Here is a 14,117-nt window from a genome sequence, read left to right as displayed (position 1 = left end):
TCAACTTTGTTTCAATTATTTTTAGTTTATTATTACTAATCATTTTCTATTTACAATTATATTATTAGTACGTTATTAGTTATTAATTATTATTGTTAATTGATTCCTTTTATATTAATTAGTGTTATTTTTGTTAATTTTAATTGAGTAATTTGTTTTTGTGAATTTGTTTATGCAATGGCATCAAAACCAAATACCTCCTCCAAAAAACCAAACACATAGCTACTTCTAGTGACCAAAAAACCCAAACATGTCTATGCCGCCACCTCAAAACATGGGATTCAATCAGTTATAGCCAAATGAACCAACCGTTTTCTGCATTCGATATGAATCCCCTCCGGGATTTCAACCAAACGCATACCAACCCTATTACGGATTTGGCACACCACAAGATCCTAGTTCTTACCATTCCACCAAACTATACCTCAATTTTCATCAACAATGCCTAGCATGGGATCCGGATCTAGTGGCAATCAGTGGATAGGCCCTTCTCGAAATCCCAAATCCATTAGATGAGTGGTGTACGGAAGAGGAAATGGCAACTAAGAAACATCGAAAAAGTAAGGTTTGGAGCTATTTTTATTAAATAAGGATGAAAGCAAAGCTAAGTGCAAAACATGTAACATTATTTTATCAGCTATATCTAAACAAGGGACGGGTCACTTAGCTAGACACTCCAAAAAATGTGGTCAACTCTCTAGCGATCCAGCACAACCCAAAATCTCTCAGTATCATCCACAAGGTTTCACTTACAATTATGAGAGGGATAGGGACGAACTCGCGCAAATGCTTGTGCATGCTGAACAACCTTTTTCTTTTTGCTGAGAATGAACCTTTTAATAATTACATCAACAAAGCACTACAACCTCAACACAAGCCAATTTCTAGAAAAATTGCTCGTTCATCCGCGATGAGAAACTATTTAGAGCATAAAGAAAGGTTAATTCAACTATTAAGTAATCTTCCTTGTAGAGTTTCTTTAACTGCAGATGCATGGGATGGTGGTTATGTACTACATTACTTGTGTGTGACTTGTCATTGGGTAGATGATGAATGGTTGTTGCAAAAGCGTATTATTCATTTTAGAATGTTAGAATATCCCCACACTGGTCTTAACATTGCTCATCATCTAATGCAAGCTATTGATGAGTATGGTCTTAGGACTAGAATTATGTCCATAACTTTTGATAATGCAACATCTATGACATATAGTGCAAACATGGTCAAACAACAATTACCTGATTTAATTTTAGATGGAGAAGCACTTCACATTAGATGCATTTGTCATGTTTTAAATTTATGTGTGAGAGATGGAACTACTGCTATTGGTCCTTTTTATGAGAAAATTAGAACTGCAATTCTTTCTATTAACAGTTCTTCTTTGAGACTTCAGGAGTGAAAAGCATTTCTTCGTCAGCAAAAGATAAAGGTGGTAAAACTCAAAGCCAATTGTCTGACTAGGTGGAACTCCACTTATGACATGTTGAGTAAGGCAATCGAGTATAAAATTCCAATAACGATTTTCTTCAATCAAAAATTTCCACAAATGGCTTTATTAGAAAGTGATTGAAACAAGTGTGAAAAGTATATGAACTTCTTACAATTGTTATATAGCATGACCCATTGCTTTTCTTCTGTTTATAAACCATGTTCTCAATCTTTTCTTAGTAATGCATGTTTACTTGCTCAACTTTTTTATAAGCATCGTGGCGAAGAAACTTATGATGACTATCTTCCAGCAATGGAGGTGAAATGGCGCAAATATTATATGGAGCTTCCTATTATTTATGTTTTTGCTTCTATCTTAGATCCAAGGCAAAAATATGATGGTACTTTCTTGTTACTTGATATTTATTTTCAATGCATGCTACTTGAAAGTGATGTAGGAGCTTTTAAAACTAATGTGACCACTCGATTTTTCGAACTATTTAGAATTATGAAAATAAATATGGAACAATTACTCGATTTGCTCCTTCTCAATCATCCAAGAGCGTAAGTAAACGTCAAAAGGTTTATTTGCACAAGCTGCTAATATGATGTCTAAATTTTTCTGGTAGTGAATCATCCCGGAGAACTCAAATAAAGTGATGTTTCCGAATTACAAATGTATCTAAGCTATGATTTTATGAAAGGTATGGATGATGAAGAAAAGTTTGGACTTGACCTACTTGAGTGGTGGAAAGGACAAAGCACAAAGCCCAACACTCTCACCTCTATTCTCTATGGAAGAATTTACAATGGAGATGTTCTCTCCAAATTATTTTCAACTAGTTTTTATATGCACGCGATGCGTGCGAAAATACATAGAAAAATAATTTTTTTAGGGGATGTAGAAAATTAAATTAATTATTAATTATATCGAATAAATTATGGTTATTTGAATTGTTGATGGTTTTTTTTTTGTAATGTCTTTTTTTATTTTTTAAATTGAGTTTTTTTTTAAAAATTTTTTTTTTTTTATTTAAAGTAAGTAGTTAGAATAGAGATGTAATGAGAGTAAAATGGGATTTCTAATATTTGAGTGTCCTACCTAGAGCTGGCCACGGGCCGTGCTGGGCCTGACCACGGGCCAGGCCCGCGGGCCGAAGTGGAATACGGGTCGGGCCAGGCCCGTGGCCCATCAAACTTGTGCCGGGCCGGGCCGGGCTGAAATTATGGGAAACTTGTCCATGGCCCAGTCCGGCCCACGGGCCTGGCGGGCCGGGCTCGTGCTCACCGCGGGACTGGTCTGAAAATCACAGTTTTTGGAAAAAATAATTGCAAGGCCCACGGGCTCGTGCCGGGCCCGGGCCGAAATCTAAAATCTCCAAACGTGCAACGCCCATGGCCCATGTTATGGCCAGCGGGCCGGGCCAGACCCATAGCGGGCTCGGGCCGGGCCGAAAACGGGCCGGGCTCGGGCAGCCCGCGGGCCAGCCCGGCCCATGGCCACCTTTAGTCCTACCCCTCTTCCTATATAGAATAGAGATTCAAAAACATCATTTCGTTTATTAATGTTTGATTAAAGGTGTATCTCCACAATAGGATCGAGCTAAACTAATTTGAATCATTTTGAATTTTGCGTTTGTTCATCTTCTATTAATCATACCATTTGAATATATAAACTAGTTGTTAAGCTTGAACGATACCCGAGTTATTTGATAAGATTTTATGATATAATTGTTTAAGTTGACGATTGTCATTTTGTTACAAGTAGAGTTTGTAGTTTGATAGTTGAATAGTAACCTAAGGAATCAAGGATTTGAAACCTCTCGCACACATTTTGGGGAGGAATGGGAGAGCCACATGGCAATACATCAGTTCGGTAAGGTAATAGGTTTTGCATGAGATAAAAAATGTCAGGTAGTAGATATACCGATATTTTGAATTTAGCTCTTTTAGAAACCTTATATCAAATCTTTTGAAGTTTGGTGGGCTTTTTTGATAAAATGAGAAGTTTATATTTCTAAATTTAATTTTAGTTGGTATAAGAGCACACAACAATAGTTTCATATAATCATTCCATAGGACTCTCTCCACTATGGGGAGATTTTGAAGATATTGAATGCAAGGTTGACTGTTAATGAAACGGGAACTAAAAATTGCTCAGAATTGAAAAATTATACAATTGTTTAATTGACAAAAACATAATCAATTAAGTCAGTATAATTCTTAAAAAGTTTTATTTCCGAAAAAAAAGTCTTTTTAACCTAGACTAGGGGAACTTCATATAATCAACCAACAAATTTTACAATTTTAAGGAAGTGTAACTTAATTAAGAATTTAAGATAATTTCCTATGTTTTAAAAATTGACCACTATAACTAAAGATCTATCACCAAAATCACGGCCATTAAGATCAAATCTTCTCAATCCTCTTTCAAAAGGATGAATGCTTCTCCAATCCCAACTATGAGGATGTTAACAGTTTTATGGAAGATAAAAGATGCCAACAATTGCTTGTTGGTTGACATATAGGCTCCGTTTGGTAGAGCGTAAAACGTAGAGGTGATCATTTTGGCCCGGCCCGGCCCGTTTTTGTGCCGGGTTTTGGGCAGTTTTTTTCGGCCCGCCCGTATTTTTTTTTGCTTTGGCGGGCTTTGGACAAGCCAAAAACAACTTTTTAGTCTATTTTTTTGGCCCGCAAAAGCCCGCTAAATTAGGCCCGAAATAGCGGGCTTTGGACACAAAAATTCGGCCCGCAATTTAGGCCCGGCCCGACCAATGGGCAAATTTTTTTGGTCTCAGCCCGGCCCGGCCCATGATCACCTCTAGTAAAACGTTTTCCCGGAAAACTGTTTTCCTCTATTTTCAGTTTTACATTGTTTGGTTGGCAAAAGAGTGTAAAACCATTTTCCATTGGGGTAAAATTACTCTCCCAAGGATGGAAAACCATTTTCCTTTCGAAATAAAGGGAAAACTATTTTCCTTTTCTCTCTTGTACACTCCTCTCACTACCTCCTTACTTTCCCTTTCATTTTTCTTTCATTCCATCATTTTTCTTACATCAAACCAAACAACGGAAAACTAATTTTAGAATTGTGTTTTCCATTGTAAATTGTTTTCCATGAAAATCATTTTACACTGAAAATATTTTACGCCCTACCAAACGGAGCCTAAAAAGAAGGGGAAAAAAGTGTCATAAGACGTGCAATGTCATAGAAAGTTCTACTTCCTATGTAGCTTACATAGTTCTTCTAATAATGAGAGTGCTACTTCTTGCAATCAACCAAACAAATTTATATGTCTCTAGAAGTTCATCTTCATTAGAGTTGCTATTTCAAGGGAAATGCAACTGTCCTACATCCAACCAAGCGACCACTTAAAAGCTCGAGAGTTCTATTCTCGTTAGTTATCATTGTTGCCCCTGTGCAATTATTCTGTATATTGAACACAGCTTAAACCTAGAGTGTTTATTGCTTCTACTGGAAATAAAGGGAACTCAGCAACATTTTTTTGGTACAACTGCATGACATAAGTTAAGACTTTCATTTATGCAATATCCTTCTTGAGAAACGTTACATGTTCTACAGTAACTCACTGCGGGGAACTTTTAGTATTCATGGACACTCTTTTTTAAACATCATCAATTTCCTTTCTTATATGAACACAAGCATCCAAGTGGGCATATGACCATAGGCAACAAAACCAGTGTTACTCCGACACCTTCATTTACCTTAAAAATGGGGTGTCGTGTCATGTCATGTCCGGCACGATACTTTACTTGGATACTTCATTTTAAACTAAAATCCTTGACTTTTTTCTACAAAATAGCCGAGTTGGACATTTGGACACCCGTATCTGAGTAGACACTCAATACGTGTCTGAGTAACATAGAACAAAACAATTATATTCTACATTTCCCCACATTCAGCGATAGCACACGGAAGTTTCGGGTGATTGTTTGGTCCAACTGCAACGTTCTCAATTTTCCTGACAACCAAAAGACCATCTCCTAGCACTCTCTGCAAGGAAGCCATTCATTGTATCAACCCAACAATTCAGAAATAGATCTCAAGGTAAAAAGCAACATGTCTCAACATAAGCCATTGCCATTTCCCCTAGCAGAAAAGAAATTAAAAAAAAAAGGGGAAAAGTAAAGGTAAAGGTAAAAGTAAAGAGGTGCATGAAACTCGGAAGAGATCAAAAGTAAGACTTGGGAGTTGGGATCATAGATAGGAGGACAAGCTGTTGGATGAACTAATATAAGTACCCAAGTATATCATATTTTGATTTTAAATCACTAAGAAACCAAATTATCAATGAAAATCGTTGCCAACATGTGAATACAACTATTGAGCTCCAAGTTTTTGCACTGATTGTCATGATTAAATCAGCCCACAGTGGCTAACATTTCTTGCAGACACCATATGTTACGTTCAACCATGTTGGAAAAGCTTCATGTGCATGCAAGATACTGGAGCATAAAATGTTTCATCTTAAGTCACCAGCCGCAGCATGCAAGGCTGACCGGCGCAAGTTGAAATCTGAACACTTAGTGTCTAGCTTAAGGCAGCATACAGGGTGACCAGAGAATTAACGAATTAAATAGTGAGGTGTAAGATATAGCATTTAGACTCTATTAACTGAGGTCTCACACTGACATGATTGTGAACACTGATTAACCAACGTTAGCATAAAAAGATGTTGTAAAAGCCCATACATACAAAGAAAGGTTAGGGGTCCGAGTGGCAGGAAGCTTACCCCAAAAACAACATGCTTATTGTCAAGCCAATCACATTTTGCACAGGTAATAAAGAACTGCAACAAGGAAACAGTTACATATCAGTTAAGTTGCTCAGCAGAAGAAGAAAATATGGTTACTCAAGATGACATAACTTACATGTAAGCCTCCATATCAAACAATATATAATCTCAAAAATCAAAGGAACTTGACTAACCACAGTAAAACTGATAAGATGAGCACTAAAAAGGAGGATGCTTAAATCAACTGTAAAGAGAACAAAGTGCGTAATAGAAAGCCTTCATCGCAAAACTGAGATATTACAGTGCTACTTGAACTTGGATACAACTGTCCTCATCAAATGCCAGATTATCAAAGGTCAGATTCAACTAATCCCAGTTTTTCCTCTTTCAAAAATTTTGGATAATGGTCAGTCTTAGATATACATGTTATGTCCAGTTATATCAGAGCGTTCAAGGAATTTCAGAAGTATTGTTATGTGGAACAGGAAAAAAATGCAACGATTTAAACATTACAATTCCTTAGCAGGGTTCCACGGTAACCAGCCCAAGTTTAAGTTTTGACACTTCCATGAACTGAAAATAAAAACACATCATTGATAATCATGTCAAAAGAACCCAAAAGAAGGCCACGTTTCAGTTCAATCACCAATATACCTGCAGTATGCCAATATCTAGTAATGGCAAACAAGATCAGTTTTTCATCATAAGAAAACATAGAACTGAATTTCTGACTCAAGGATCCTTTATTTTTCTGTCTCAGATTTCTCATTCAACTCCACGAGAAGCATTCAAGGTCTCTTATTACAAGGAGTGCGACAAAAGAAAGGATATCAGAAAATATACCTGGCACCCATTAGTATTTGGTCCACTATTTGCCTGCAGCCAAGGTAAAGTGAACAATCAATAAAACTACAGATACTGAGTATATCAGTAATTTAGGATAGTAGGACAAGGTAAGAGTCAAATTAAAACCATCAACAAGGATAGTTTCAGCCTAAAAAACAATACAGAAGTACTCCAATTCTAGCAAAACTCAAAAATGTGAAAAGAAGCAACATGGCACTGAAGTTATACAGAGATCGGATGCTCTGCGACCATAGTCTTCCCCATTTCGGTTCGTCACCACATGAAGCAATGGAAAAGCTTCATGATATTGCATAACCAAGTCCAAACTCCAAATGGTACTAGGGCACAACACTAGGCAAAACTTGCAATTCCAATCAATAAAGAATACAAGTAAACCAAGAATATTTTATGGCTTTAAAAAGTTTATAAATCTAGTGTGAATCTGGTGTATTGACTATTGCAACTTCAACCAATATTATCCAACATTACAAACCTAAATTCTACCCACTTGACTACTGAGGCCATATGTTTAAACAACCGGAATTCAACATTCTAAGGACTTTCATGCCCCCAAAAATTATATTGGAGCAGATAAATCAATTGATAGACAATTTTTGGAGTTCTAGTATAAATGAAGAGAAGAGATGGTAGATTAGTCCTCTATATTGTAGATTTCGCAGATGCCAACTTCGGTGACAGTCACACAGCACGCAGAAGAGGAGGCTTCATCTCCAGAATAAAAGTGTACTGAGGTCTGAGGGGAATCAGATGAGGATGTTTTAAGCCCTAGATAAGCACCAATCAGTATCACAACAGCACCACCCCCCTCCCCCAACGTGCACACAGAAGCATTAGTATCTTTTAAAAACTCTCAAGGAAAATGCAAAACTGGTTACAAATCAGTTTCTCTCATCCCCTCTTCTGACTTCGAAGAAATCAAAGTAGACAAAATTTAGTCGTACAAGTCTTTGAACATATATCCAGCTACTGTACACAGGGTCTCGCAAAGATTGGTAAGTGGATTCATTTCCAAATTCCAACGCATCATCTAGTCATACCAGGGAAAAAAAATGCGCTCGCGGTCGCGTTCGCGGGAACGGTCGCGTTGTCGCGGGAACGGCTTGTAACGGCGAAATAGAACGTTTCGCGGCCGACGCGGCGTGAATTTTTAAAAAAAATTCACATTAATATGTTTTAACCTTATTTGCATTTTTATAGTTTATGAAGCATTATTACAACATAATATAATCAAATCTAATAGAATATCATGTTTCCTCAACTATATAATTAAATCATAAAAAAAATTGGCCAATGTTTGAAAAGAACGGATATAACGGGGATAAAATCGTTCTAACGCGGCGAGTTCGCGTTACGGAACGGACAACGCGGCGAGAAGTACGTGAATTTTATTATGGCGTTCCGTAACGGGATTTCGCGGAACGGCAAATCCAAAATCCGTTACAGAACGGCCGTTCTGTAACGGAACGGGAGAGTTTTGATTCCCTGAGTCATACCCTCCTAAATTAGATACAACTCCATAACATAATAATGCATGAGAATGGAAAAATAAGATCAGCCGAAATCTGAATTGAGATTTGAGACACATTGTGAGCTTGACAATGAAGAAGCTATGAACTATCCATAGAAACATGCATATCATTATACAATTATATCACAAAGACTATTTAAAAACATACAGCATTTCACTAACACGGAAAAAAAGTATTGAGAAGCAATGAAAGCTTATAACAGTAAAAGGAGATAAATACCATTGATAACAAACCAGGACCAGTGTGTTTTGCAATAAAATTTTCATCCTCAAACTTTGTCCCATAAACCGAAACACATCCACTGCCGTCACCCTAGTCAAAATTAATAATATTAGATCCTAACTGCAAAAAAATAAAAAATAGACTTACATAACAAACTAGTTCATAAGATTAAAAGAGACATGTGGTCATGTATGACACATTCATTATCTAGTATCCTCATTTTTGCCCCTCACACCCACTATCACAGCCCACAGGGTTACAAGCCATAGAAGTTGTTAGCTACATTCTTTTCCTTAGACCCCACACTCTTTTGTGTGTGTGTGTGTGTTGAAAGGGGGGGGGGGAGATGGTAACAAAATTTCATCTAAAACAATGTCTTAATGATCCAAGAAGCTGACGGACCTTCAGAAAATCACCAGCTTGAATCATAAAATCTTTGATCACTCTGTGAAACTGACATCCCTTGTAACCAACGGGCAATCCATTTTTCCTGCAAACTCAGATAGACAATGCAGCCAGAATTTGAATCATAGCAGAAACAGTAAAAGAAGATGGAGCAATTTAATAAATTATACAAGGGCCCCAGCAATTATTAGCACCCCCAGTCCCAGAAAAGAGGCCAAAACAGTGATACACATTCCTTAAATCATTAGAAAAATACCTGAATTCCCCTGTACAGAACTGCCTGCAAATCAAGAAATAAATTTGATCAGAGAAGTCACACTGCCAACAAGTACTAACAAAATTATGCCTTAACAACATAACCGGTATGCATGCTTTTAGAGTCTATATGATAAGCAGTAATAGATGACTGTCGTACCAATGTCCATAGCAATGATATGTCATCCCAAACATGTGTTTTTTTGTTCATAGATTTCCATTTTTACCCTCTAGAACAGTAATGGATGGTAATGAAGAGAAGAGATGTACATGGGCAGGCAAGCATTATCATGAACATTGAGATGAGACTTTAAATCACACTAAAATTCATTACTATTACTGCCATTGATTACCGCCTACAAAACATGCTAGAACGATATAGTATGTAAATGCAGTTCTTGTACCTAAACATCATACAGAGGGCAGAAATAGTCAAAGAAAGCAGTGCTCTTGATGTCAAAGATATCATTTGATTATTTCCAGCTCGTCTATCGATATTTTACCAAAAAGTCCAAAACTTCTTAAACAAAAATATTACAGGATTCTACTTTGAGAGGCAAATTAATGCTGACGAAGGCCTACGCAAAGATTCATCAATTAACTAGTCCCCTACATTGCTACACTGTTAAGGAACTTAGGGACTCGTTCGGTATAATATCGAGTTCTAGATTCTTGGTTACAAATGATAAATAAGTTCTTTCATATACTCAATCACAAAAGAAACTGCAAACTAGCACAGCAGCAAAACCAAAGAACCTAATTGTTTAATTTCACTTTTAGAACTTCAACAGAATGAATTTGTTGCAAAAATCATAGGTTTAATAATTACTCACATAGCCTAAGGTATTTTCACATTGATAAGAGCATAAAACAATTGCCCAGCACAAAATAACACAATCAATAAAATAACTAAGCACAAACACCACAGAATACCGAGCTTTGCCCAATTTCAAACTGATATGCATTTGCATTTTGGTAAATTACATATAAACATTCATTTATAATTTAATACGTGACTTAATAAACATGTGAGATAGGTACTTATATATACATGTCAAAGCCTTGGGTGGAGTGGGTTCACAATAATTTGTTGTGCACCAAACTGACGTTATCACACAAAAACTAGTTGTATTAGAAAAAAACTGAATATATTATTTGAAAACTGACTATATCATATAAAAACTGACAATATAAAAGGTTTATCATATCATATAAAAACTAACTATATCAAACACTAACTGACTATATCAAATGAAAACTGATTCTAACTGACTATATCAAATGAAAACTGATTATATCATATGGTTTCCAGTGCATAATAACTTAATAAGTTACTATGAACCCGGTCTTTTTAAGTTTTCCTCCTACAACATTTCCTCTACAAAGCACGACATTAAGGTTTAAATACACAACATTTATAAACTAAAATACAACATTTATAAATTCATGAAATATAATTCAATTTATTTACGATACGGCCACTGATAATGATATATGCGTTTTTCATGCATTCATTCAAGATTTGGCATTTCTCATAAAATACTACCATAAAGAAAGACAAAACATCCCAGGTTCACAATAATTTACACTACACTCATACTGACTTTAACACACAAAAATTGACTATACTAGATTAAAAAAAAAACCGGCTAAATTATCAGAAAAGTGACTATATCAGAAAAGTGTCCACATTAGTACCTAAACATTTCCGTAGAAAGAGAACCATACTCACGATGAACATAAAGGACTATAACTAATACATAGAGACCAATATTAATGAACATGTACCAACTAAAGATGTACTACTACATATGTTTATCTCACTTATTAACTAGGTACATATTTCATTTAATCATTTAGCTTGTTATCCATGTATTTCTGGCTTGTTATTTATGTACATCTCTATGTAGTAGCGTGTGCACATCTAACCTTTGAGAAAAGTGATATATCATATAAAAATGGTCTACATAAGAGAGGTGATTATATCCTACAAAAAAATGACTGCATCAAAATGAAAACTAACTATATACTTCCTCCGTTTCAAAATAAGTGCAACACTTCTTGTTTTCACGTTTGCCAATGCATTATTTTAACCATTAATATCTTCAATTATCAATAATTAAAAATTATAAAAAGTTGATATTAAAAAAATTCACTTTCATACGAATCTAACAAGATCCCACATGACTATGTTTTTTCTAAAATGTAAATCACCAAAGATAATTAAAGTTTAAATTATGAATAGTAAATACTATGCAAATGTTGCACTTATTTAGAAACGGAGGAAGTATATGGTTTCTGGTATCGTGAAGCCGGTCTATTGAAGTTAGTTATTTTTGAAAGAAAGAAAAAGAAGGAACAATTTAAAGATGGAAGAGCGGAAGAAGAAAGAAAAGGTGAGACCTGAAATTATCGGCAGTTTTGGGGGCAATATCAGCAAAGAGCTCCATCTTAATGCGGCCAGCAGGAATGGAACCGATAGTGATATCAAAGAAAACAATTGGGTTTTTCGGGTTGGGAGGTCTTTGATGCCATTCTACAACTGTTGTTGAATTCATCACTGCTGCTGCTCCTGTCGTCGCTGCCATTTTCTTCTAAGTTCTTACTCCTTGATTTCTTTTTTTCTACTACTACTTTCCTCGCTTGCGTTGGGGAATAAGAAATAATGAGAATCTCTTCTTTTCTTTTCAAACCCTTGGACCTAATTCATATAGGACATGTTCGACAATAACTTTTGAAATAGTTTTTGTAGTGAGTGAGTCAAAATTTTAATAATGTAGCTTTTGGTGTTTGAAATAGTGTTTTAGAAAAGTTATAAATATTAACTCTTCGGGTAGAGGTAGCTTTTGTACTAACTTTTGAAGATTGAATATATTTTATTTTGGGTTTTTCTACATTATGCCCTTGTGTTTTTTCATTTTCTACGTTGTACCCCATGTTTCTGGGATTTCTACACTGTACCCTTCAACTCTCATTTTTTAATTCAAAATGTCATTAATGAGTTGTTGTTAATTACGGACGTTACCTTTCGCATTAATCGTTTGATTTTAACCGTTTTTCCTTCTTCCTCCTTTTCTCTCTCCTCCCTCCCCTACTAGCTGTTGCACCTCTCCCTCCCTTACCTTCCCCTCCCCTGCCACCGTTTTACTTCGCTCTCACTCTCCCTCCCCTACCTTCCCCTCCCCTGCTACCATTCTACTTCGCTCTCCCTCTGCCTCCTTCATCCAATCCTAATAAATTCGACAAGAAGAAAACTTTATAGCATATTTGAGATTGAGAAAAGAAAAAAAAATCCAAAATTTCTTTGAATTAAATCCTACCTAGTAATTAAGATGCAAATTTTAGCAAAAGACCTCAACTAATTTCATGAAATTACGAGGAGCTTCTTCAATGGTGGAAAATTGAAACAAAAAAAAGAAACTAAAATACCCCTCATCTCTCCTCTACTGATCATTCAACTTCCTCTATTCCTCCTTTGCCCTCAGTCCCTAAATCAAAAACTCAGACCTCAAAATTTTAACCCTAAATTGCGCAATTTAAATCCTAAATCGCACTTGAAATACGCCGGCATCTCTCTCTCTCTGATCACCAAAAACTAAAACCTTTCCAGAAGTGGTATATGGGCAAAAGGTCTCATCTTTGCAGAAGTGGTATCTGTGCAAACACATTACAACTAGGGGAATTCTACAATCAAATTTGGGGCGTGAAGTTAATTCTACAGCCAAAATAATACAAATTACAATATGAAATACAACTCCATTAAAACTTACTGTATGCTTTAAATTTCAGCCAAAGTTAGAACATTCAATCTGCTTCGAAAGATGAACACAACATTTACGATTCACCATTTCAGAGCTTGAAAATGAAGGAGAAAGCCTAGATCCTTCTGGTTTCAGTTTCTCCCCAACCATAGCTACCAAAATGCATAATTTCACAGAGAAGAGGAAGTTTTACAGAAGAGGGGAATTTTGGAAGAGAAGAATTTCTAGAGATGAGAAAAATATTAATATAATTAATCAATATTAATCTCATTAACGGAACAATTAACGTTCACTTAACGGCAATGGCATTTTGAATTAAAAAATGAGAGTTGAAGGGCACAGTGTAGAAATCCCATAACACATGGGGTATAATGTACAAAAAGAAAAAACACAAGGGTATAATATATTTTATTTTTGTTATTTATTTAAACTAACAACTAGTTTTACCAAACACTGATGATCATAAAAGTTATTTTCTTAGTGGAACTCTAACTTCTAATATTTGATAGTTGACAGCTAGTACAAGTGTAAAACAACTAACAATTACTTCTACAACTAACAACTACTTTTGTTGAACATGCACATAGTCAATTCCATACCATGAAGAATTTGTCCCCCATAACGTTCCTTCATATCATTAATCTAGCCTTAATATATTATGTATCAATATAGGTTGTGTTCTTTTACATGTTTATGAGTCATATATTAAATTACAAAAGAAAAATATTGTATTATAGTTATTATATTGGAGTATGTTTAGATAATTATAATTTTTCTCAAATGTCCATAATATTACAACATATCTCTATTATATAAGCCAAGGGGAGCTATGGCGTCCCCAATGAAATGTCTTTTTTATCCTTAGCTAAATATATATACTTAATTGGATATTC

General features: G+C 35.5%; 1 protein-coding gene across 1 annotated transcript; it reads right to left on the bottom strand.

Annotated features, from left to right (window-relative positions):
* Positions 1–5,116: 5,116 nt before the first annotated feature.
* On the bottom strand, positions 5,117–12,138 carry LOC104887565 (peptidyl-prolyl cis-trans isomerase CYP22). The gene is made up of 7 exons (XM_010672220.4): positions 11,867–12,138; positions 9,465–9,488; positions 9,206–9,293; positions 8,801–8,893; positions 7,029–7,061; positions 6,183–6,239; positions 5,117–5,443 (listed from the first exon to the last, which is right to left on the bottom strand). The coding sequence occupies exons 1-7, from the start codon at positions 12,049–12,051 to the stop codon at positions 5,333–5,335; spliced, it is 591 nt and encodes a 196-aa protein (XP_010670522.1). The 5' UTR covers positions 12,052–12,138; the 3' UTR covers positions 5,117–5,332.
* Between the last annotated feature and the right edge of the window lie 1,979 nt (positions 12,139–14,117).

The sequence above is a fragment of the Beta vulgaris genome, chromosome 2 (genome assembly GCF_026745355.1).
Source record: "Beta vulgaris subsp. vulgaris cultivar EL10 chromosome 2, EL10.2, whole genome shotgun sequence".
NCBI classification, from domain to species: domain Eukaryota; kingdom Viridiplantae; phylum Streptophyta; class Magnoliopsida; order Caryophyllales; family Amaranthaceae; genus Beta; species Beta vulgaris.
Note: the sequence above shows the minus strand (reverse complement) of the source record. Positions and strands in the feature narration are given on the sequence as shown.